At 45.6% G+C, this 26331-nt stretch overlaps 2 protein-coding genes across 3 annotated transcripts in view; one reads left to right on the top strand and one right to left on the bottom strand.

Annotated features, from left to right (window-relative positions):
• SLC25A42 (solute carrier family 25 member 42) overlaps positions 1-7896 on the top strand; it is an 84846-nt gene extending 76950 nt beyond the window's left edge. The window contains 5 exon segments of the mRNA XM_030220197.1: positions 7380-7474; positions 7476-7502; positions 7504-7591; positions 7594-7608; positions 7611-7896. Of these exon segments, the coding sequence (XP_030076057.1) occupies positions 7380-7474; positions 7476-7502; positions 7504-7591; positions 7594-7608; positions 7611-7702 (317 nt within the window). The 3' untranslated portion in view covers positions 7703-7896.
• A 1873-nt stretch (positions 7897-9769) lies between these two features.
• On the bottom strand, positions 9770-26021 carry TMEM161A (transmembrane protein 161A). Of its 2 annotated transcripts, XM_030220195.1 has the most exons (12): positions 25931-26021; positions 25251-25354; positions 22021-22101; positions 21824-21921; positions 20733-20889; positions 17566-17717; positions 16684-16744; positions 16093-16236; positions 14869-14982; positions 13805-13979; positions 13487-13583; positions 9770-13289 (listed from the first exon to the last, which is right to left on the bottom strand). In XM_030220195.1, exons 1-12 carry the CDS (start codon positions 25931-25933, stop codon positions 13024-13026), a joined length of 1452 nt encoding a protein of 483 aa, XP_030076055.1. In that variant the 5' UTR covers positions 25934-26021; the 3' UTR covers positions 9770-13023. The 2 variants fall into 2 exon arrangements, with proteins under 2 accessions (XP_030076055.1, XP_030076056.1); XM_030220196.1 differs by lacking the exons at positions 17566-17717; positions 20733-20889.
• Between the last annotated feature and the right edge of the window lie 310 nt (positions 26022-26331).

Here is a 26331-nt window from a genome sequence, read left to right as displayed (position 1 = left end):
TGAAAGAACAAATTGTTCATGTGGTTGTGAAATATCGAGTGCAGTATAAAGTTTTGAGTACTGTTCAAGTAATATATGGTAAAATGCCATAATATTTTTGGTCAAGTTTTTACTTTGCATCAGGAAGGTCTTTAAAATCAGATTTCTCCAAGTGCCTGAGTTTGCAGTTGGTATCTTCAGTACATTGTCTTTACTCAGATCTCAGCTTTCTCTATAGTGGGAATATTAATGTGGAATGCCTTGCCAGATCAGCCTCGCTTAACCACTAGTTTCCAGCAATTTAAGAAACTATTAAAAACACAGTTTTTTGTTCAAGCCTTTTTGTGATATGTATTATAGTTTTGGAAATTATGATAGCAGCATTTTATGTTATATTTTTGTTAATTGAAGATGTTTTATACTGGTATGTATGTTTTTATGAAAACTGCCTAGTTTATAGGCGGGTTAGAAGTGTTTAAAATAAATAACTGCCGATTTGAGTTGTTGATTTTACTTTTAAGACAGAGATCTGGTTGGTTATTCACTTACATTAAGTCTATCTGTGTGCAAACCTGACATTATGTCCCAATGCAGGCAGCTGCTGAAATGTGGCTGTATTGGTTCTTCTGTTCAGTAAACACCGTTTTGCCATACTGGTATTCTACTGTCCTCGGTGCTCCTCTGCTTTTTGACTGCTGTTCTGCAGCACTGCATCAAATCCAGTGTCTTCCAAGGCCTGCTTTCAGCTGCTGTTCTGCTCCACCGTTTCTTAGGCCTGCATTATTTACCTGCTGTTAGCTGGATTTTCTCCAAGGACAAGACAGAGATCTGGTTGGTTATTCACTTACATTAAGTCTATCTGTGTGCAAACCTGACATTATGTCCCAATGCAGGCAGCTGCTGAAATGTGGCTGTATTGGTTCTTCTGTTCAGTAAACACCGTTTTGCCATACTGGTATTCTACTGTCCTCGGTGCTCCTCTGCTTTTTGACTGCTGTTCTGCAGCACTGCATCAAATCCAGTGTCTTCCAAGGCCTGCTTTCAGCTGCTGTTCTGCTCCACCGTTTCTTAGGCCTGCATTATTTACCTGCTGTTAGCTGGATTTTCTCCAAGGACAAGCTTGCTTCAATCTTCTCACAAGTGGATTACGCTGATCCACATCGCCCGGTCCAGCATTTTGCCAAAGCTAAAAATAGAGCTTTGTGGCGCTTGAGCCACGCCCCACCGTGCATGCACGAGTGCCTTCCCGCCCATTGTGCGAATGCGGTCTCCTCAGTTCTCTTATTTCCATGTGAGGATAAGGTGCATCTTTTTTTTTTTTGTCCTCACTCACCTGGTTCTTGAGAATTTTTAAGTGCCTTTCAGCTAATTTTCTCATTTTTTTTCTTGTGGCTCCATTATTTGGGCCTTTTTTCCAACATGTTCTTTAATTTCTTTAGTTTTATTATGCCCGGTTTTAAGTTTTCTTATTTTTCCGTCTTCATCGAGCTGTTTTAGGTCCTCACTTTGGTCAGGTTCTTTCCTTTCTTTTTTCTGTGCCTTACCCCTGTAGGCACCATCACGTCATTTAGCCCATGTCTATGAAGACTCCCAGTGGCTTCAAGCGCTGTACCCAGTGCAGTCAGGCTATCTCTGGAAAAGACACTCATTCTTGGTGTCTGCAGTATCTTGGGCCCAACTATAGCCCTGTTGATTGTGTTCTCTGTCTTCGCATGAAGAAAAGGACCCAGGTTTCCCGAGAGGCTCAAGGAGAGAGAATTTTTGGAGCCAACGTTGGCATCGACATCGAGCATTTAAGTGGCATCGGGAGTGTTGGTAAGCATGGCTGCTTCAAGACCTGTGGATGCTGGGAGCAGTGAGGCGTCTCCACCTGTCTCGAGGCCTCCTGCTGTGCAGGTCCCCCGTGACCATCCATCGTTGGACCCGAGGAGGATTCAACGTCGTCTTCGGCACCGAGGAGCCTTGGTGATACGCTTTGGGCGAAGGCCAAGAAGCATCGTCATTGGTCACCCTCGACACATGGTGCCGGGAACTCCAAGGTGTTAAAGGATTCCGCACCCAAGAAGCATTGGCGCCAGGAGGATCGCTCTCCTTCCATGCAGGTGCCGATGCGCCTGTCTCCAAGCAGCCAAGATCCTGCTCCCGCGTCGACCCCAGCAGTTCTGCAACCGGCACCTCAGCTTTTCCCAGTGTCAGCCCTCGATGAGGGCATCTGGACCTTGCTCCCAGAGCTGCTGGATGGCCTTATGCAGCAACATGCATTGGTATCAGGGGTGCTTGCGCCTGCGGTTGGCCTCCGGTGCCACTTGTGGCCCTGATGTCGACTGCCACACAAGCTGGTACCCCATCATGTTGGTGGAGGAAGCTGGTTTGTCGATGCTGCTTTCTCGATGCTGCTCTTGAAGGCATGGTTCCTCGGCATTGAGGCAAATTTGGTCTTGGCAGTCCCATAGTGAAATACTGTCTGACACTGAGGAGGAGCACTCTTAGGATTCAGAGGAAGATCCTAGATACTTCTCCTCAGATGAGACTTATGGGATCCCCTTTGAACCCTCCCCTCCACCTGAAAGAGGGGTTCACTGCCAGAGAGCCTTTCATTTCCATCTTTTGTTAAGGAATGGCTGATGCCATTCCTTTTCCTTTGGAAGTGGTGGATGAGCCTAGGGCCAAGATGCTCGCGGTCATGGACTACACCTCTCCTCCTAAGGAAACTGTGACTGCCCCCCTTCACGAAGTACTCAGGGAAGTCCTCGTCTGGAACTGGGAGTACCCTCTGTTGGTCCCTGTTGTGCCCAAGAAGATTGACACCCAATATCAGATCCACAGTGAATCTGGTTTTGTTAGGCCTCAGCTACCTCACAATTCTACGGTGGTGGAGTCTGCTCTTAAAAGAACCAGGAGTACTAGTGACTATGCCTCCACGACCCCAGGCAGAGAACCTAGAACCCTGGATTGTTTTGGGAGGTAGATTCACCAGGCTTCAATGCTCATCTCCTGTATACAGTCTTTTTTTTACCAGCTCTTCACAAGCGTCTGCTTGCGAAATTCGGTATGACAGCTGTCGGACTTGGTGAATTTATTTATTTATTTAGATTTTGCTCACACCTTTTTCAGTAGTAGCTCAAGGTGAGTTACATTCAGGTACACTGGATATTTCTCTGTCCCAGGAGGGCTCACAATCTAATTTTGTACCTGAGGCAATGGAGGGTTAAGTGACTTGCCCAAGATCACAAGGAGCAGCAGTGGGATTTGAACAGGCCACCTCTGGATTGCAAGACTCCATGGTGTGCTCCTCCTTTTGGAGCACACTCTGGAGCACTCCACAGTGTGCTCCTCCCTTTGGAGCACACTGAGCCTTTTCACCAGTTGGTCGAGCAGCAAAAGTCCTGTTGAAAGTTATCGGCCAGGGGCATTTATGACACTTTTGATGTGGCATCCAGGATCTCTGCTCAAGGTATAGCAATGTGCAGACTCTCATGGCTGCATGTTTCTGACTTGGAACATTCTGTGCAGCAGAGGTTAGTGGATGCCCCTACCGATATCATCTCTTCTGTCTTCTGCTGGGTGCGTTCTGTATCCACCTCCTCATCTAGGAGGGTTTTTGGCAAGCCAAGTAGTGGTCCCTCTACTATTCTAGGTAGGTACACTCCTTTGGCTCGTCAGCCTACTCAGGCTCAGCCCCAGTGCGCTCGTTCACATCAACAGTGTGCACCTAAGTCCCTGCTGCTCCCCAGTCAATCAAGGAGCGAGCTTTTGACTGGCTCCAGCAGAGCATAGTCGCAGTAAAAGTGTCCATCCCGGATGACTTGCTGGTCGGGGGGGGGGGGGGCTCAAATTTTTTCAACAAAGGTGGCCTCTTATAACCTCTGACCAGTGGGTTCTTCAAATAGTCTGTCTTGGATACGCCCTCAGTTGGCATCTCAAACCTTCAAATTGGCCACCAAGAGCTCATTCATTCAGCTGTCAGCACAGTCGGTATGCATCCCATCCTAGACTTAGGGGCCTTGAACAAATTTCTAGTCCGATGGTTTCCCTGGGCACCCTTCTCGCAGTGATTCAGAATGATTGGCTATTCTCTCTGCACTTAAAGGACACATATACTCGCATCCCGATACTTCCAGCTCACCGGATGTATTTCGGCTGGGAACACATCATTACCGGTACCGCATGTTGCATTTTGGTCTCTTGTCAGCTCCCAGGGTCTTTACCCAATGTCTAGCAGTAGTTCCAGCATCGCTACGTAGACTGGGAGTCCATGTGTTCCAGTATCTCGATGATTGGCTGGTGAAAAGCAACTCAGAGGATGGTGCTCGAGAGTCCATGCAGATTACTATTTGGGTGCTAGAGCTACTAGGGTTCATTTTAAACTACTCCAAGTTTCATCTACACTCTGTCCAGCGATTTGGAGTTCATAGGAGCCCTCCTTGACACAGAGGTTTGAGCCTACCTCCGGGAGACTAGAGCGGACAATCTTGTCTCGCTGGTGTCCAAGGTTCGTGCCTCTCAGCAGGTCACAGCTCGGCAGATGTTGAGATTGCTGGGCCACATGGCTTCCACAGTGTATGCTACACCCATGACATGTCTTCAGTTGAGATCAACTCAATGTACCCTGGCTTCTCAGTGGTATCAAGCCACGGGGAGTCTACAAGATGTCATTCAAGTGTCCTTAGAGCTCATACGCTCTCTTCAATGGTGGACAATTCATTCCAAATTGACTCTGGGACTTCCATTCCAAATTCCTCAGCCACAAAAGTGTTTACAACGGATGCATCTCTCCTGGACTGGGGAGCTCTTGGTCCTCTTAGGAATTGAATCTTCAGATCAACCTCCTGGAGCTTCGAGCAATCTGGAACACGCTAAAGGCTTTCAAAGATCAGCTGTCTCACCAAATTGTTCTTATTCAAACAGACAATGAAGTTGCAGTGTATTACACCAACAAGCAGGGGGGCACCAGATTACGCCATCTGTGTCAGGAGGCCGTCCAAATGTGGCATTGGGCTCGCCAACATGGCATGTTCCTTAGAGCCACTTATCTGGCGGGTGCAAACAACACTCTGGCCAACAGGCTGAACAGGTGGTCTCTCAATATGGACTTGGCCCATAAGATCTTGTGACCTGGCTTGGCCACTTTGGAAAACAGGATACTGGGCTAGATGAACCATTGGTCTGACCCAGTATGGCTGCTCTTACGTTCTTATCTTCCGAGTGTGGGGCACCCCCTCAGTGGATATTTTTGCCACACAGATCAACCACAAGGTCTCTCAGTTCTGTTCTAGGCTTCAGGCTCATAGCAGACTAGCATCAGATGCCTTCCTCCTCGATTGGGGGACAGGTCTTCTGTATGCATATCCTCTGATACCTCTAGTGGGAAAGACTTTGTTGAAACTCAAGTAAGACTGCGTAACCCTAATTCTAATCGCACCATACTGGCTGTGGCAGATAATGGTTCCCTCTTCTTCTGGAATTATCCTCTGAAGAACCGTGGAGATTAGAGTGTTTTCTGATCCTCATCTCACAGAATGAGGGGTTGCTTCTACATCCAAACCTCCAGTCTCTGGCTCTCAGCTTGGATGTTGAGAGCCTAGAATTTGCTTCCTTGGGTCTTTTGGAGGGTGTCTCCCGAGTCTTGCTGGCTTCCAGGAAAGATTCCATTAAGAGGTGTTACTCTTTTAAATGGAGGAGGTTTGCTGTCTGGTGTGACAGCAAGACCTTAGATCCCCTTACCTGCTCTAAACAGACTGTGCTTGAACACCTTCTACACTTATCAGAGTCTGGTCTCGACCGGGTTCACCTTAGTGCAATTAGTGCTTATCAGCGTATAGAAGGAAAGCCCATCTCTGGACAGCCTTTAGTTGGTTGCTTCATGAGAGGTTTACTTTTGTCAAAGCCCCCTGTCAAACCTCCACCAGTGTCATGGGATGTCAACATTATTCTCACCCAGCTGATGGAAGTTCCTTTTGAGCCACTGAATTCCTGTCATCTGAAGTACTTGATCTGGAAGGTCATTTTCTTGGTGGCTGTTACTTCAGCTCGTAGGTTCAGTGAGCTTCAGGCCTTAGTAGTGGATGCACCCTTATACTTAGTATAAAGTTTCATCATAACGCACCCTAAGCTCCTGCCGAAGGTGGTGTCGGAGTTTCCATCTGAACCAGTTGATTGTCTTGCCAACATTCTTTCCCTGACCTCATGCCCATCCTGGCGAAAGCAGCTTGCACACCTTGGATTGCAAGAGAGCATTGCCCTTCTACATGGAGCAGACAAGGCCCCACAGTCTGCCAGCTTTTTGTTTCTTTTGATCCTAAGAGGATGGGGGTCGCCATCGGGAAATGCACCAGTTCAATTTGGCTGGCAGATTGCATTTCCTTCAGTTATGCCCAGGCTGATTTGGCTTTGGAGGGTCATGTCACGGCTCATAATGTTGGAGCCATGGCTGCGTTGGTAGCCCACGAGGTCGTCCTCCATTGAAGAAATTTGCAAGACTGCGACGTGGTCTTCAGTCCACACATTCAACATCACAATACTGCCTTGAGCAGGATACCCGACACAACAGTCTGAGCAGTCAGTGTTGCAGAATCTGTTTGGGGTCCAGAATCCAACTCCACCCTCCTAGGCCTGATCCAAGCTGCACTGTCATTCAGATTGTATATAGTTTCAGGTTAATCTGTGTTATGTCCTTGCTTTTGCAAGGCCCAATTTACCAATGTTTGTTGTTTTGGGTGAGCCTGAATGCTAGGGATTCCTCACTTGTGAAAAGATTGAGGCCTGCTTGTCCTCAGAAAAAGTGAAGATACTTACCTGTAGCAGGTATTCTCTGAGGACAGCAGGCTTCACATTCTCACAGTCCCTCCCACCTCCTCTTGGAGTCGTCTCCTTGGTTATTTTTACTTTATTTTTTGCTTTAGTATTAAACCGAGACCACGTTCATGCGACGGGCGGGAAGACAGTCGCTCATCCATGGTGGAATATGGCTTGCGCTCCACAAAGCTGTATTTTTAGCTTTGGCAAAATGCCAGACCAGGTGACACGGATCTGCGTCACCCACTAATGAGAATATGAAGCCTGCTGTCCTTGGAGAATATCTGCTACAGGTAAGTATCTTCCCTTTACTGATTGTACAGAGGTTCCTTGGAGCTTTTTTTATGCGAGAAATACATGCATATAGACTTGAAACAGGCAGGATAGAATACAGCTTTGCTTAAATTAAGCTCTTAATTGGCTGGCTCAGTACCAGTGGTAGCTTTATTCTGTTTGCTGTGCAGCATTTTGTGGGGTGGGGTTTTTCCCAGTTTTTAGACTTCATTTACAAAGATTAAGTCCCAGCTTTATGATAGTTAAAATGTCCAGGTATGTTATTCATCATATATACGTAAACACATTTTTCCCTTTAATTCTGTTCCTAGATTACACTGTTCGATCTCAGCCATCCCCAGTTGAGCGTCTGCTTTTTGGTGCATGTGCCGGACTTATTGGTCAGTCTGCTTCTTACCCATTGGATTGTGGTGAGGCGGCGTATGCAGACGGCAGGGGGTGACAGGTCATGCCTACAGTACTATCCTGGACACCATGAAGGAGGTGATCATAGAGGAGGGATTAGTGCGTGGCTTGTACACAGGCTCAGTATGAACTGGGTGAAGGCCCCATAGCAGTAGGAATCAGCTTCACAACTTTTGATCTCATGCAGATCCTTCTTCAGAAATTTCAACTACATGTACAGAGGGGGTGACTTCAGAAGAGAGCCTCTGGCACCTGTGTGTACATGGTATATAGTCTGCACAAACTATCGGTGACCTCTGTATGCTTGGAAAAGCTTTGAACTATTTTGTTTATACATGAGCCAATGTGTGTTTGCATCAGTACTGTACCTGGGGTGTCAGGGTGCATCCCCATGCATGTATGTATAGAAGGATTATGATGCTGTATGGTTTGACTATTTGGGCCACTGATGTTTTAGTCTTGTAAATTATTGATAGATAACCTGCACTTCTGTCAGCTGAAGGATTTTTTTTTTATTTGAAAGTGCCAGCAGGTGACCTCTGTCTCTTCTCTGTGTCTTCTGCATCTCATGGAACTGGTAGCAGGGATCTTTATACCAATGGCAGGCAGTGCCTTACTTGCTCAGAACCCAAAGGGTTAATAACTTGATTACTTAAAACTATATCACTACTCAAGCTCCCTAAAGGTTGCAGCCCTCTTGTTTCCTTACTTCATCGCTCTTGGTATTTTCCATTTTGGTCCAAGGAGATTAGTATGTTTTTGTGCTAGTCTTAAGGTTGAACACCAACTTTCAATCATGTCCCAGTCTGCACCCTCTATATATTAAAAAAAAAAAAACCAAAACCCTCTTGAGATCACCTTTCAACTACTTAATGCTTTCTTTAGCTGTATCACAATGGTGCAGACAAGGGCTGCACTGTTGGTAATCAGCTAGTATTCTAGAGCTGTTGTCTATGTTACATTTTGTGACAGATACTTATGCATTGTGCTATTTATAAACTAGAATGAAGCTTTTTTTTTTCTTCATTACGCTTGACTCCTGATGCAGGCCGAGCACACAATTCGTGTTGACTCCTTTTTACCAACCAATAGTTTCTGCACCACACTACTTGCTTTGGAACTTTTTCATCAGGGGGAAAAAAAAGTGAATAGAATCTAGAAAGAGAGAGGGGAATTGTCTGGTTCTGCTGGAGTATCTTCAAGCAAGACAAGAAGGGATGTGGTAGTATTTGTGTTTTTAAATAAGGTGTGGTGGAAAGAAACACAGCATGAAACATTGATGGTAGCTGCTGCCTAATCAGAGGTGTTCATACCAAGCTCCATTCAAATAATGGAAACCGTTGTAGTTTTTTGTTGCATCCATACCCTCTCCACCTCATCTTCACTTCCAGATAACTTCCCGAATACTGCTGAATTTTAATTTTGGGGCAGTGTAGAATGACCAAAGATGGCTTCTAGAGGTGTGGAGGGAAAAGCTCTGTGCCCTCATGGACACTGGCATGTCTCCTCACCTGCATGCTTGCTGACTCGAGTCAGTCCACTTGCAATATTAGACAGGAAGTCTCCAAGGACAGTTTTTTCCAGCTCCTTGGAAAACTGGAGAGAACAGCACTAGTTCAACTCATTTTTTATGAATTTTTTTAAAACACAAATATTGTATCTAATTACATATATTCTACGTGTATATATGAGATGTGTAGATACATAATGTACACATCCATATGATTTAGTTTCATGCCCTAGAAGCAGATGCTTATTAATGTCAGTGGTATAGAATTTTAAAACCCAAAAAGGGTCAAATTCTACAGCTACTCTCTCCCCTCCACTGCCCCCCTCCCCCAGTCATGGCGATTGCAAAGCATGGTCAGGCACAGGTACTTAAATAGGGAAGTGTTTAGGAACTGTAACATGGTGTGGGCCAGAAACAGTAGGTCACTTAAGCAGTGTCCACTGCTAGGCTGCTACTGTGTGAACAGGTGTGTAGGATATCTCTGCATGTGTGTACTGCACTCAGTGGCTCTGTCACACTAGGCTAGTTTCTGGATATGGTGACACTTGGTGGGGGGGGGGCCTTTTGCAGAAAGCTTTCCCTCACCTCCAGATACCCCAGCACTGACCAAACCTGTGTTCACCACATTCTTTATTGAAGTGAAAAAAATTGAATGTCACATTTTACTGCAAAAACTTAAAATGCACCAAGCATCATACATAATCTAGTAGATTCCATTATGACTCTGCCCATGCGTATTCTTTTTGAAGCAGAATAGAAGGCAAAGGGAACTTTTTTTCAGGTCACTTCTGACCATGCAGGCACAAAAGCCTTCAGGTTCTGTGGAGTTCAAAATAGAAATCAAAGCACAGGATGTGTTTCCTTCAGCTTAATGCAGAACACATCTGGAACTGTGCATTCCATGTTCTCCATGTGTGCTGGTGGTCTCCTGCAGCCAGGCCCAGGGTGCTTGTTTATAAAGTGACTCTGCATTTGAGAGACACTTCAAGTACTGTGTATTGTATAGTTACAAGTGGGTTATAGTATTCTGAACCCCACCAAGTCCACATGAATACCAGACTTCAGGCTGGATGAGGACAGTACAGTATTCCAATAATACAGCTCACTGTTGGGCCATATTTGGCTTTAAGCTCGTTTCCAGCCTGAGTGTCACTAAAGTATTAGGGGGGGCCTTCCACACAAACTGGGAAATTAGAGATGGAATCCAATTAAGATAAGTGATGAAAGAGGAGCTGTATAGAAGTGTAGGTGTGTGTGTAGTGTGCCCTAATGCCTTTTTAAGCCTTTGTATGTATTACATCAGTGTTTCTCATTTAAACTGCTTTTTGGTCTGAAATTGTATTTTAATGCCCTAAAGATATCTTTATGTACATTATATATACATACATAAATATATATTTTAAAGATATGTGCTAAGATGCATATTTAATAATAAAAACTAATGTTTATATCACACTTGTTTGTTTTTTAAGTGCCTGCCTTTATTTTCTTACAAGAACTGTTAAAGCAGTGCCAAAATGTGGCATACCCTGGTCTGGTTGGCTTGGTGTTGCTGTGCACTGCTCATATAGAGCAGTAAGAAAGTGGCCTTAGTGCACCTTTACACAGGTTTTTCCTGCATGCTAAGGCTGTTTGTACCACAGCAGTAAAACGGCCGGTTTTCTGTTTTTGGTATTAATAGCCAGTGCTAATGTCAGCACACTGCCATTAAAAACAATTGCTGTGTGAGCACTTACTGCTACCCATGCCTCCTCAACCCAAAATAGTTTTTTTTAGTGCATGCACATTTGGGACTTACTGAAGGATGCCTGAGCACAACCCCCAGTGAGCACACACTAGTGCTTACTACAGCTTTATAAAAGGACTCCAGAATGTGGCCACTGGAGGGAGCTGCTGTTCTAGCGGCTCCATTCCTTGCATGCAGAAAGAGCTGATGCTCTTATGGGCAGCCTTTGCAATCCACTACGGTTCACTTCTGATTTAAGTCAGGGGCAGTAGTGCGATAGGAGAGCAAGGAGAGAGCAAAATTAGCAGTTTAAAAAAATGACACAGCAAAGAGCCAAAATCTAGATACTCCAAAGCCTGCTTAAAAGAGAAATTCAGTTCTCAAATGACCTTTCAGCCATTTGGTGTATTTACCCAGACACCAGTCCATCACCAAGCTTGAAGCTACAGGACAGTATGTATCTTGGCCCTTATTTTTTTTTTTTAATGTTTCCAACTCTAATACATCCATCCATTTTTCACTGTGGCTTCATCTTTGCACAGCTCAAAACTTCAGGTCCAACGTGCTCAGCTGCTTCATTTCATAGATTTTGCAGATTTATAACCCCGGCAAATTTTCTTTGCCTGCTGTCTATATAGACTATCAGTCATTGTCCCAGCCCTCTTGGGTCATGTCTGGGCACCTCTCCAGAGGGGCTGCTGTCTGCATGTCTGAATAGGCCACAGCCGAGGCCCCTAGCAACCACCGCCCCACCACAGGCTTCAACACCAAAAAAATGCACATAATTAAGTGAAGCCAGCTAAAGAAGTCCTTCACAAGCCTGTGCCAGGCTTAATTTTGTCTGGCTGGAGAGAAGATGATTATTCTGTTAGTGAAGTGGAACAGTCACTCACTTTTCATGAAAATGTAATATTTGATACCTTCTCTGGTGTCTGGCACTACAGTTTTAAGTTCCTTTAGTTTGCTACAGCATGAGCACAAACTACCACAGTGACCATGTTTATAAAAAGAATGATGGATACAGAGGCTAGAAGTGCTGCCCCCCCCCCCCCCCCCCCCCGCACCTTCATACAGCAAGACAAAAAGCAACACCCCTTTCTGAACAAAGCCCGTGAGGAGGCTAGAGTGTGACAGGCTGCTTTGATGGCTTTTTATAGGCTGCTATTTGCATGGAAATTCCAGCCTCTAACCATAAGGGGGGGTGTTCTTCTGTATCCAATAATATACATTTGGGCAAATATTCTTTCCGTGGGAAAGTGCATGAAGGAGGGGAGGGTTCATGTCCTTTTATTTAACTTCTGCAAAGGTGGTGGGGAGAGGAATCCTCTGCTGAAAATGAAGGAACTAGTGTGATTTTTTTTTTTTTTTTTGTAATTTTTCATGGCAAAGCCAGGAGGGTTATGCTTATATCAGAGGTTTTAAAGAAAACATTCTGCCCCTACTCGGTGATAAAAAGGATTGGGGGAGGGGAGTTACTAATTGTCAAATGAATTGTTCAGCTGACACTCAGGATCATGAGTGGGCCATGAGACTGACTAATGGGCCAAGATCTCCCTGATACGTGATAGTCCAATCTAGCCAGCATGATGTACTTCAGTCTCCAGTGCCACATCCTAATATGTTTCCCTTTATTTTCAAGGTTTTTAGGAGAAATCATCAAAACAATATACTTTGTTTACATTAAGCCCTGAAGAAAAAAAATGTTCATGGTTTATTCAAGCCCTCTTCCCACAGCCCCAGCAAAGATTAAGATATATGTACATATCCTTCTCCCACGTAGGTGCACATATACACACACACACACAGACCAAAGCATCCCATTGGCAAACAAGTGGCATTGCCTTATTTTTACTGTACATTTAATTTCATTATTCAGGCTGATTCAGTGAAAATATCTCTCAAGGCCTGCCTTTAGTAAGGCACAGTTGCTATAGCATCTTTTTGTTAATCTTTGTCCTCACATGCATCACCTTAGTGGGATACACTTGTGTCTCTGGGGTGTAACACTATTTCCTTTTGTTATCAGAGCACAAACTCTGTGTAACAGAACTTTGGGAGTGGTAGAAACTTGTGTGACTGTATCTCTTGCATAGTTGCCAAGGCATAATGAAGGCTTTGCAGAAGGAGCAAGTTGTTCATAGCTGCCTTTAAGTGTGCTGTAAGAGGTTTTGAATTTCTTTTCAGACCTGCCTGAGGTTATGCTCCCTTCCACTGCCACTATGTGTGTACTAATAAACCTGTACTTAAGACCCAATAAGAGAGAAGCTCTCATCCAGGGGTGCGGAGCATTCACCAGCTACCCTTTCTAGTGCTACTACGATGCTACCAGGTACTGGTGGAAGTACAGCCCAAACAGGCTAGTGATGATCTGGCACAGGGACACCCACCAGGTCAGAAAGGCAAAGAGCCCACGGTAAAAGAGTGGGGTGAAGATCCCACGCAGAGCACTCATAATCTGTGCTACTGTTGCCTGAATGTTTACTTCACCCTCTTCTCCATCTGCTGCAGGTGCATCTGAGGTGTCTGGCACAGTCTCTATGATGGGGGAAGTAACTGGGAACACACCCCAAGAATAGTTACCTGTACGGCAAACAAAAATGAAACACTGCTTCAGGTTCAAAAAGCAGAGAAAAATTACAGTGCAGTGAGGGTAAAAAGCAGAAGTGACCCAACTGCCATGGAGCCACCTACAGCATAGCCTCATCCAAAAATGACTTCATTGCTGGAAGCATGCTCTGAACTGGCTCAGGCAGGACCACGCTTTTGGCACTACTCACCCATTGTCTTCAGAAGCAGTGTGGTGTGAAAGGTGAGAATAACTGGCGCTAAGTATTGCAGGGCGACAACAGTCAGATAGCAAAAAATACGTGAGATCTGGAAAGGAGAAGAAACCAGAATAGCTCAGGATGAACAGCGAGGCAGAGAAATTATAGTGTCAACATGACAAGGAAGATGTGCAGGGAAGCTGGGGGGGGGGGGGGGGGGGGGGGGTGTCAGGCAACGTGTGTGATTTAAGTATAATATGACCCCTGCATAAAGACACATCGCCTCCTCCCACTCCCCATGAACCTGTGACTCTTTTCCACCCCAGGCACCTTGCGCTGGATCTCAATGATGGTGATGCGTCCAGCCTCCCTCTTCATCTGCTGCACCCAGCGGTCAGCGAGCCCAAGGTATGCTTGCAAATGACAGCGTGTCATAGCACAGCGCAAGGCACAGAGCAGGACAATGGTCCAGAGGCGTACCGAGTTAAAGGTAGAATCGGACATCCTGTCCCAGCCAGAGGAGAAAGAAAACCTCAGTAACAGATTTAATAGATAAGTGCAGAAACAATAAAATCCCATTATAAACACCATGCTGTAGTTGAGAAGTTTATCACTCAGTAAATGATTCCCCTCCCCACCTCCCACCCCCAGCAGCTGCCAGAGCTATGCACCTCTCCCTCTAGTCACAGGTGAAACACATCCTGACCGTCTCTTGTATTGTACAGTACTCTCACCCTGTTTGGTTGTGACTGACAGTCACATATGGGGAGAGTCAAGGTTTGAAACGAGATGCACCAGCAGCCGCCTCTCTTAGTACAAAGCATGTGCACAGTTTCTACTGATAAATAGGGGCTTTATAAAAAATGAATCAACCCCCTCCTTCCAATATTTATGATTTAATTAGTGCTGTGTGGAAAAGCTCCCCTCCATGGTGCACAGTGGAACAGTCCAGCAACTCCTGCCTTATGTGCTGGAAATTAGAGGGGGTGTGTGGCCTACCAAGCAGCGCAGCAATCTGATTCACTAAGATGATGATATGTATTTGGCATAATCCTGGTTCAGTAAATTTACAGCCTTCTGGCCTCAACACTCTAGGGATGCTGCTTGACTCCATGTCATAAGGAACAAGTTAATCCAGTCCTGGTTTTCCTTTAGTTCACGCATGGGCTTGTAGTTCTGATTTTTTTCCTGAGAAATCCATGCATGCAATGGAGTAAAACCAGAACTGGATTTGTCTGTTCCTTATGACATGAAATCAGATGACATCTCTCCAGTACACTGTAATACCAGTTTATTATAGGTCGGAGCAAATGAATCTCAGGAAACCATAGCCAGAATGCAGCCTCCATTTCCAGCCAGGTGTTTACATAACTGCACACAACCCGTATACTCACAGCTGGACAGACTCTTTGCCTAGAGGCGCCTGCAGCATGAAATCTCTGGTGATGGGTTTTATCCACAGCAACACCACAATGACAGGAGGCAGGAAGCTGGCATGAAGTAAGATCCTAGGGATCAGAAAGGGCTCAGGTTAGGAATCTGGGCAGCAAATCTCTAGGATCCCCTCCCTCTCTGTCACCCTATAGGTTTAGACCTTATTAGCTACCCAGAACTCTGAACCCAATATCACAATCAGAGATTGGGAATCGCCCTTAAGTGGTGTAACAGCTGAATTGCAAGGGCATTGAGCAAGTATTTTTACCTACCTGAGGTTATTACTATTGTAAACATTATCACATTCAGAATTTAAAAAATAAAGAAAACATTGGAGCATTTACACTGAGTTCTGGGTACTTAAAGCTCTGGATTTGGACTGGTACAGTGGGAGATCCCAGAGTCAGATGGGGTCAGAAAAGCTGCAGAGACAGGGTTCACAACTCCCGGGGTGGGGGTGGAGGGGAAGGCGCAGTTATTGGTCAAGCACCACAGCTAGTTGCTGGGTTTTTAAAGCCCATGATTGTGGAAGGCTCCCTAGCACATAGCTGCAATGACTAGATTAGGAACAGTCAGAGAGAGGCTCTGTTGAACTGGGGAAATGCCTAGATGGTTCTGAATAAAGGCTGGGGGTGAAGAATTCTAGTTCTGGTTCATATTGAGCTGGAGGAGAAAAAACTACCTTCAACAGGCTATAGAAGTTAGGGCTCTTCAAGTTGGAAAAGAGATGGCTAGTGGGGGATAAGATAGAGGTCTACAAAATCCTGAGAGGTGTAGAATGGGTAAAAGTGAATCGATTTTTTTACTCTTTCACAAAGTAAAAAGATTATGGGCCACTCAGTGAAATTACATGGAAAATCTTTTAAAACAAACAGTAAGAAATATTTTTTATTCATTGCCAGAGGATATAGTTACTGCAGTTAACGAATCTGGGTTTAAAAAAAGGTTTGGACAAGTTCCTGGAGGAAAAGTCTGCTATTGAGATAGACATAAGGGAAACCATTGCTTGCCCTGGGATTGGTAGCATGGAATTTTGCTACTATTTGGGATTCTGCCAGGTACTTGTGACCTGGATTGGCCACTGTTGGAAGCAGGATACTGGGCTAGATGGACCATTGGTCTGACCCAATATGGTTATTTTATGTTCTTATGTACCCTCCCCATCCTGAAAAAAATATACCTACTGCAGCAAGGGTCTATCTGCTGCCATCTTTAAAGCGTCCAGGTGAGTCTGAGCCAATCGCAGCCCTGGGAACGTCAAACATGCACCAATGACGGAGCAGAAAGCTACCAGGCTGAATTTAATGGCCAATCTGCTGACAGGGGCTCTGTAAATGGAAATACATAATAGGTTCAGCCAGGTAAGATACGCACAGCGTACAGCACACACACTCCAGAACCTAAACCTTCTACGCTGCCCTTAGGATCACTACAGCTGTATTTCATATTTATTTGATGCATCACAAATAATTCAAATCAGATCTAAGTGGTTTACATTTTAAAATTAGGGGAATCCTAAGGAATGAATTAAACAAGGACAAATAGGAAAGGTAGCATGATCGGGGAGAAAACAAAAGGACCCCCAAGGGTGTTTCTCTGACACCTGCTTCTCCACTTCCAACCTGGCAAGAGGCTTCTTGGCTTGGATTTGAGGCAATGTTTTCAGTGGAGCTTGCACTTGGCATGTGCAGCTGCAGTTCTCACCACTTCAAGGCACACTCCAAGTTTCCATGCATGCACTAAAATTGGTACAATCCAGCCCAGTGGCAACTTACAACCAATCCCAGCCCTGATGCTTCAGGAAGAACTCCAGATTCTCGTGAAGATTTGCAAACCCTGCAGATGCAAGCAAAAACAAAACATGAGGACAGTAGGATCTATGCTGAGGACCACTGAGGAAGGAGGTACGATGTAAGGCTCAAGGGGACAAGCATAGGGACCCAGCAGAGAAAATGAATCAGTCACCTCAGGAATGGAAGGCACAGATACAAAGCCTGTCACCTCTAGGACAGGAGGGCTCAGGCGATGGCACAGAGATAGTCTCTCACCTCTAGGGCTCTGGGGTGGACATAGGGATACAGAGCCTGTCACCTCTAGGACTGCAGATTTCAGGGAGTGGGCACAGAGCTATAGAGCCTGCCACTTGAGGGCTCGAGGGATGGACACAGGGATACAGAGCCTGTCACCTCTAGATCTGGAAGGATCAGGAGATGGGCACAGGGATACAGAGCCTGTTATCTCTAGGACTGAAGAGCTCATTACGTTTTTTTTTATCTTAAGGTTAAGTACTCTTTGTTTCTGAGCTTTCCTTGCTAGTTAACTGTGGGATTTGTGGTTCTGCCATTTACACATTGACAGAGAGGGTTACAGCAATGAAACAGGAGAGAGGTGTTCCTCTGCATTTAAGGAAACAGAAGCTTTTTAAGGTAAGGTGATCATAAAGCTCCACCTCACCACAGACAGTCTGATCCAGCCCTGGTTTCACCCCCACTGCATGCAGGGAGATGTAGTTCTAAATTCCATAATAAAATCAGGTGCTGGAGGGAGGGGGGATTCACCCTCTCCTTGGCAACCTGCTGCACTCTCATTTTGTTCATTAGTGATGCCACAGCATTGCCAGAGTGGCTGCAGCACCTTTCCTGGCGGAAGTTACTGACCAGACTCCAGCCCAAACTCCAGGTACTCTTCCCGCACAATCATTGTCACCATGGCAACCAGCAGGAAGAAGAATGCGAAGGTGAGGCAGACTGAGCGCTCTCCGCCTTCCTCTGAGCGGAAGTAATGGTGCATCACTGTGAAGAGCACCTTTCTGTGGGACTGAGGTCAAAGGCCATATTGAAGACTCTTCTAAACAGGCAATGTCTCCACGCTCTGCTTTCTAAATATATACTTGGGAGATATCTTGACATAGAGATACCACGAATGCAGAGATGGCAAACTACCCAGTTCCAGGCTGGAGATTTTGGGACAGTTCTGGAATTCAGACCACCCTATCCTGGTGCATTATGGGAGTTGCAGCACTGATTTCAATGGACAGGATCAGGTACTACAAATACCACACTGCTTTGGGATGTAAGTTCAAAACCAGGACTGGAACTAGGTAACTTGGCATCGCTGCAGATGAGGCAACCTAATGCCAGGCATGGTAGGCGGATTCAGTACTGGCTTCACCCAAGTGCAGCAATCCGAACAGGACCAGTCTTAGCAATTGCAGGGCCCTGGCCCCGCCCACCACCATAAGCCATAATTTATCAGAGATTAAAAAGAGGTTTAGAGCTCTCGGAACCCCCACCTCATCCATACCTTGATGTGCATCCACCACGTTTCAGTAGAGAGCAGAAGACAGTGGCAGCGATTTTCATATCCTGTCAGCTGCCGAGCCCAGAGCCTCCTCGCTGCTGCGTCCTGCCGCTGCAGAAGCAAGAAGTAACATCAAAATAGGGCAGGACGCAGCAGCGAGGAGGCTCTGGGCTCGGCAGCTGACAGGATATGAAAATCGCTGCCACTGTCTTCTGCTCTCTACTGAAACGTGGTGGATGCACATCAAGGTATGGATGAGGTGGGGGTTCCGAGAGCTCTAAACCGCTCGACAGTTGATGGGATATGAAAATTGCTGCCGCTGCCTGATGCTTTCTGCTGAAATGGGAATGCACATTAAGGTATGGAGCAGAGAGGTGTTCCAAGACAGGAGGACAGATGTGCCAGAGATGTGTGACCGCCCCTGTCACCCCCCGAGTCCAAATCACAAGCCCATGACTAAAATGAGGACAAATGCAGGACCAGACCAGCCTGAAAATTCAAAGCCAGCTGAGGACCCAATCAAAGCTCAGCTTGACTGAGTTCTTAGCAGATAATAGCAGGGATCTCTAAAGGGTTACCCCAGTGCATGCTGAGGCTTGCAGTCTTGCTTTTCCTAGGGAATGCAATGGGGAAATCAGAACTACAAGTCCCTGCATGCAATGAGGTAAACATAGGACTGGATCACCCCTGTCCTGCCAATCTGGATCCAATTGGCAGCCTTACTGAAGGGTCATAAATGGACATCCATAGGAGTTTGGGTCACTGGAACAGGCACAGTGCAGCAAGTGAAAAACTAGTCTGTATGGAGCCACTTAAAACTCAGATTCAAACCGGCTTATAGTACAGTCCTGGGCTCCCCTAAGCTGCCAATACCCTAATAGCTAGTTGAGTTTACAAGATATGCAAAACTGCGTGAACAGATTTGAATACATCACAGACCCCCACTAGGAGTGGCCTAGTGGTTAGTGCAGTGGACTTTGATCCTGGGGAACTGGGTTCAATTCCCACTGCAGCTCCTTGTGACTCTGAGCAAGTCACTTAACCCTCTATTGCCCCAGGTACAAATATGTACCTGTATATGTAAGCCACATTGAGCATGCCATGAGTGGGAAAGCGCGGGGTACAAATATAACTAAAAATATATATATATGTATATATATATATGTATATATATTGGCTTTGCCACCCAATCTCATCTAAGCTCCTTAGGATCCATTCCTTCTGAGCAGGATTCCTTTATGTTTATCCCACGCATGTTCGAAAATGGAAAACAGAATTCAAACATGCGTGGGATAAACATAAAGGAATCCTGCTCAGAAGGAATGGATCCTAAGGAGCTTAGACGAGATTGGGTGGCAAAGCCGGTGGCGGGAGACGGAGATGGTGCTGGGCAGACTTATACGGTCTGTGCCAGAACCGGTGGTGGGAGGCGGGGCTGGTGGTTGGGAGGCGGGGATAGTGCTGGGCAGACTTATACGGTCTGTGCCCAGAAAAGGACAGGTACAAATCAAGGTAAGGTATACACAAAAAGTAGCACATGTGAGTTTATCTTGTTGGGCAGACTGGATGGACCGTGCAGGTCTTTTTTTTGCTGTCATCTACTATGCTACTATGTTACTATATATAAATACATCTACTGCATTTACTGTGGACACACTGAAAACCTGACCAGCTGAAGGGTCCCCAGTATGGGTTGGAAAGTTGGGCTGGAGGCCTGGGCAGGACCTTAAAGCAGAGCTCCCTGTTGCTGCTCTGATCTCTTTCCTTGCTTTCTGGGAGCCCATTCAGAAATGACCTGAGTGTGATGGCCTGCAAGTGCCCCTCATGGCATCCCTGCAGAAGGTCTGGAGAGAGGCAGTTCAGCCTAAACAAACAGACCCACCCTCCAGCCTCTCACAATTGTGTGTGTGTGTGTTTTTTAAACAGTCTATAAAAATGTTCTGTAGCTGAGCAGAATGTGTAGAGACCCTGCAGTATCCACACCCCCTCCCAATCTCCTCTCAGCAAGACAGCTCATTAGACACATTTACAAAATGTTAGCCAGCCTGCTATTAGTCTGTGAATTCAGCCATGGAAACTCAGGCAGAAGGGTTGCTGCCTCACCCAGGACTGGTTTTATTCCATGTAGGCATTGACCTGTGGTTCTGGTTTTCCAAAGTAAATCCCTAAGGTCAGGGCAACACCAGCCTGTCGCAATGACCTGGGTAAGGCAGCCACCCTCAGAGTTCTGAGAAGGGCTGCGAGCTTTTGAGAGCTGGCTGGGAATTTTCATGGCCCATGGCAGGTTGGTAGCCTCAGCACGACACAGATGTCATGGGTATGAGAAGCAGCAGCAATTGACTCAGAAGGGATATTCCAGAGCACCATGATTCAGCTTTTACTGCACTCCACATGAAAAACCGTCAAGCTTTTTTCACTGGTAAATTTATAGCTTAAGCTCCCTATAGCACAAAGGGAAAGTGCTATCTATGGAATCACACCAGCGTCCTGCTGTGAAACTCCTGCGCCAGAAAGTGAAGGATACATTGAAAAGAAGACACTGAGCAAGCACCAGAGGACCCCAATATTCACATCCTTCAATGGGTCAGCAAAGCAGTAATAGACCTCTGTGAAGAGGTACACGACAGTGGCATACAGTGCAAAATCCACAAACCACTGGTACTCCAAGAAATAACGAAGAACTGGAAAACACAAAGAACAGGCAGGTTGCAGGCACTCCAAGTTTATTGAAGGACTTCCTATCCCCGTCCATCAGTGGGTATGTCTGAGCAGTTTACATACTAAGTAAATGGTTGGGGTCATGTGCAGACAATGACAACAGTGAGGGAAAGAGGATGGAACTACAATATCTGATAGGAAAAAGGAAGAAAAGAAAATACATTTGCGATAGGCAACAGAGGCATAGCCAGACTTCAAGTTTTGGACGGGCCACCGGGAAAACTAGATAGGCACATGCAGTCTCTACATCACCCCCCCCCCCCCCCCTCCTTGGCACCACAAAAATATGAAATACCAAAGTTGGTGGGGATCCCCAAGACCCACCAGCTGCAGAGTTCCTCCAGAGACAAGAACAGCTCCCTCACGCATACTTGGTTTTTACGCAAGACTGAAAACCGAGTGTGTGCAGCAGGGGGAGGCCAGCATGACGGCACAGCACATACACAGTGCCACAGGCTGGAGCAAATAAGGGAGCTGTTCATGCTGCTGGAGAACCTCTGCAGCAGCTGGGGATTGGGGATCCCAATCCAGCCATAACAATGGTGCTAGAATTTCGGGTGGGCCTGCGTCCAAAGTGGCTACGCCACTGAAGGCACTCATATGTCGGGGTAGTGTTCTCCAGTTTCAGGGGTGCTTTATGCTCAAAGTAAGGCAGAGATTGGTGTGGCTATGTGTGGGATCTTGTATGCTCATCTATTCAGCATAGTAGAGAGCCAAATGTGGAGATGGAGACGGAGACTGAGACTAGCAGCTGGAGTATATTCTTAGCACTCTGGACAAGAATAACTGGGCAGACGGGATGGGTCAATTTGATCTACAGATGATGGCAGAAAAGCACCATGGATATAGTACAGTAAAAGCAAGACTGACCATTTTGTCCCTTCTGAAGTGACTTACCAAGAGCATCCATAGCAGTAATGGGCTTTGACTCTAGGTGGAGGTCGATGTCCTTTGGAACGGACAGCGGTTTATCCTCGGCCACTCCATTCAGTCTCCTGAGAAACAAAGTAAAGAGAGGCAGCTGGAACCAGGTTTGGAATCCCCCTCCCTACCTGTACCTCCACCCAGCACTTCTGGGAAGCAGACCCTCTCACCTGTCCCTCCTGGGCTTTGGCTTCTGTTTCCCAGCTAGGGTACAAAGTTCTTCTTCTGAGGGATGTTTATACCGATATAAGCTAGTTTTAAAAAGCCACAAAACATCACAAATCAATTAAAAGTACAAAATGGTGGAATTAAGATGTAGGAATATTTATTTATTCAAAACTTAATATACCGCTGTAGCTGATGAACAGATCACAGCAGTTTACAAATAAATACAAAAGCATAGGAAAGGAAATACAATATGTGATAGAAAAGAAATCATACACACAAATAAACCACACAGCTACTTAAGCTTCTGCAAACATCTGAAAGCTTTTTTTTTCTCATAAAACTTTTCTGTGATGATAGTAAACAATATGCCACTTTTAGGTAGGAGTTGCTTCTGTTCTTCTGGGTATCTTGATGCTGTAGAGATGAACTTTTTGTATTTGTTCCTATGACATTTATCGTGAGCCACATTTAAACGGAACTAATTTTGGAAAATGTGGGATATAAATGTTGAAAAGAAAGAAGGAAACTTGAGGGCTCCTTTTACTAAGTGGCGGTAAGCCCCAAGCAGGCTTTCTGTTCGCTATACAGGAAGTACTGCCAGGCTACCGCAAAAGCTTGGCGGTATTTCCCACTCCTAGCGCGCTGGAGTGTACCCGGCGGTAATCAGGCAGTGCCGCACGCTGCCTGGTTACCGCCGGGTTTACGTGGGAGCCCTTACTGCCATCTCAATGGGTGGCAGTAAGGGCTCTCCCCCGAAATGGACGCACGTTAAGTGCTTTACTTTGCCGAGGCTTCATTTTTACCAGCTGCGGTAAAAGGGGGCCTAAGGGCCTCTTTTACCAAATCATGCTAGCGATTCCCGTGTGGCAAATATGATGCAGCCCATTCAAACTGAATGGGCTGCGGTGTATTTTCCGCATTGGGAATCACTAGCGCAGTTTAGTAAAAGAAGCCCTTAATTTTCTTCAAACAATGTTCTTTTTAATTCCTATAGATCTGTCCCATTGTAGCTTCTGGGATGAAACACCTTGTATGGCATGCATGCAGCCCCTGGGTCCTGGATGCTCAATAAAAACACATGAGGAGGAATGTCCATTTGCCTGAAAATGAACTTTTGAGGGTTCCCCCCACCAATTCAACCATTTCCCCCCCATTTACAGGGCTGATGTTAGAGGATAGTTAACAGGGCACAAGCCTTGCCAATGGGCTCTGGAGCCTCCTTCCTAGTTTCTGCCTGGGTCCAGCCCAGTTGTAATGAAATAATTTTTTTAAAAACCTGCCAGTCCAAGAGCCCAGCATCCTCTGATTGTCTTAAGATCAGCAGCACTTCTCACCTTCACTAGGACTTTGCTCTTCCCTTTAAGAAAGCAGAGTTGCCTAGTGGTTACAGGAGAACCAGCAAAGCCATGGTTCAACTCCTGCTTCTCCCACTCACTGGCCTTGAGTAAGTCACTTTACCCTCTATCACCTGCAGCGGAAACTAAAATTATAAACCCTTTGGAGAAAGGATCTACCTTATAATTTACAGATTTAGAATGGGTAGTGCTGATTTAAACCTAAAAGGCAAAGAATATTCAGTTCTTTGCCTTTTAGTTTTAAATCAGCAATAATTTTGAAAACGTTGGCTCCTATGACTGAGCACAAGGAAAGATAAAATTTGCATTAAATGTTTTGTTTCTAAATCCTGGTGCCTGCTCCTATCTGACTTTACAAACATTAGTATACACATTAAGACTCCAGAATTATATCACAAATACAACTTTTATTGCATCTATGTGTCTTTACAAACCGAATGACACATCTACAAAACACATACAAATACACCACCATTCAATCACCATTCACACTTCACCAGCAATAACAACCAGTATAAAGTACATGTAATTGACCATCAGAAATGTAATTCATGTAATATGGCTGTTACAGTGAACAAATATCCATCAGCAAATGTCCATCAGAAATAGACTGGTGCTTATCTTCTTATGTACTGTTCTTTCTACAGGCGCATTCAATAGCGCTGATGCATATCCTTGCTTGTGCTCCACAGCCGGTGTGACTCACAGTCATCAAAATCAACCGTTGCTTTCATTAACGCTTGAAATGAATACATCTGCTGAACTCAGATGGTACATTCGTGACGAATATGAAAAGTATCTGCCTTGATGGTGGTTTTAGTCACCCTTCACCTGTGACCTGCAACTGGTTGTAAAAATTGAAAACTGGCAATGTACCATCTGAGTTCAGCAGATGTATTCATTTTGAGCGTTAATGCAACGGTTGTTTTTTTCGGCACATTTGGAGATAAGAGGCTGTCTGTTCGACCTCATGTCCACAACCAATTGTTTCTGCATCTATGGATGAGCCGTTGTTTTCAGGATATCAACTGTATATTTGCTCTCATCAGCATATTTCTATTTTGGTAGTGGAGAATTATTATATAGCTCCTGAAGCAGCCCAGTTGGGCGAAACACGGCCTGTGTCGGGCTATTGTATGCATATTTTAACTTGGTTATATCAATAAAATATATTTTGGTTTATTAACGATCTGCTTTGTATAGTTTCCACCTTGGAGTTTGCGGATCGTCTGCCCCTTTGCTTTCTTGCACAAGCAAGGATATGCATCAGCGCTATTGAATGCGCCTATAGAAAGAACAGTACATAAGAAGATAAGCGCCAGTCTATTTCTGATGGACATTTGCTGATGGATATTTGTTCACTGTAACAGCCATATTACATGAATTACATTTCTGATGGTCAATTACATGTACTTTATACTGGTTGTTATTGCTGGTGAAGTGTGAATGGTGATTGAATGGTGGTGTATTTGTATGTGTTTTGTAGATGTGTCATTCGGTTTGTAAAGACACATAGATGCAATAAAAGTTGTATTTGCGATATAATTCTGGAGTCTTAATGTGTATATTTATGATATGACTCTGGTGGTTTAGCATTTCCCCTAGTTTGTAAGCTTTGTTTACAAACATTAGGCCAGATTATTACAGAGGTGAGGAGGTGAGAAACAAATTTCTTTGCTTTTCTTCTAAAGGATCTCTGAGAGATGAAGGTCACTTATTGCACTCTGGGTGCTAATGCCTGTGATATATTCCCACCTCATGAGATCTTTTTTATCACTATATTTTTCTATGCATGTCAGGAACGCTCAGCTTTTGCTTCTAGTGCCCTCTGTAAATACGACGATTATAAGAAGTTTTCAGAAAGGTCCAGCACGCACCTGCCATTGCACAGCAGCCAGCGAGCAAAGGACCAGTGTGGAGACATCCTTTGCATGATGCTGGCCATCAGCAGACTTACCACCAGCTGCACACCCATCACAGCCTGGCAAAGAGCACAAAACACACATGATTAAACCAAGCAGAGAACTTGTGCTACAGGCATCCGTCTGCAGTTCATGACAGAATGTGGGAAAACAAGGGCTGAATCGGCCAGTCAGGATTTCACCTGGCTCAGCTAGCAATCTCAGCACATTACAGCGAGCATTAGTCTGACTTCCAGTATGGGAATGGCTGGGTAGAACATTTAGAACAGCCAAGGTACGGGAGTGCAGAAAAGGCATGCAGAGTAGCTCGGCTATAGGGCTGACAAAGCACACTAGACCAGAATCTTGTGGTTCCAAATCTTTGAAGTGCACAGACGAGACGCAAATATATATGAGCACAGCCAGAACTGGCTCAGCATGTCTAGATAGTATGGGAATAGCTGATAAACTGGGCAGCAAGTAGGTTTGCCATCCGACAGACGGATCCAGTTCTGGTTCTACCCCATTGATTAAGATCAGAGAACCTGGATCTGCAACGGGCCTCCCCCTCCTGCACAGTCAGCCAGCCAGCGTGCAAAGCGTGCACCGTGCTAGTAGCAGCGCACCTCGGACGGGCCTGATAATTTCAGACTCACCATAGCCCCAGCTTTACCGGCACTCTACAGGCACAGGCCTCACACTCACGCCTAACTTTGCATCCACGTGCCCCGGAGCCACTGTTGCTCGGACGGGACACGCCCCCTTCGACCTTTAAACGCCCTCGACAGTACAAGCCAATCAGTAGCTGCAGAGATAAGGACCAGCAGGCTGAAGCCAATGGGACACTGGGGGTACAGCAGAGAGGCAGTTTCCGCATGGGGACTGTTTCACGACGGGAGTTGTAGTCTCTGGCTTTGGCGTACTGCCGCGCAGGGAGGGGGAGCTCCTGCAGGGATTTCGGGACAAAGCTCGGAGGGAAGTTCTCTAAGGGGGTCTTTTACTAAAGATTACCTCGAGTTATCTGCAGCAGAGCCCGTAGGAATAAAATGGGCCCTGC

Source organism: Microcaecilia unicolor, chromosome 11, assembly GCF_901765095.1.
Source record: "Microcaecilia unicolor chromosome 11, aMicUni1.1, whole genome shotgun sequence".
Classification (NCBI taxonomy): Eukaryota; Metazoa; Chordata; class Amphibia; order Gymnophiona; family Siphonopidae; genus Microcaecilia; species Microcaecilia unicolor.
Note: the sequence above shows the minus strand (reverse complement) of the source record. Positions and strands in the feature narration are given on the sequence as shown.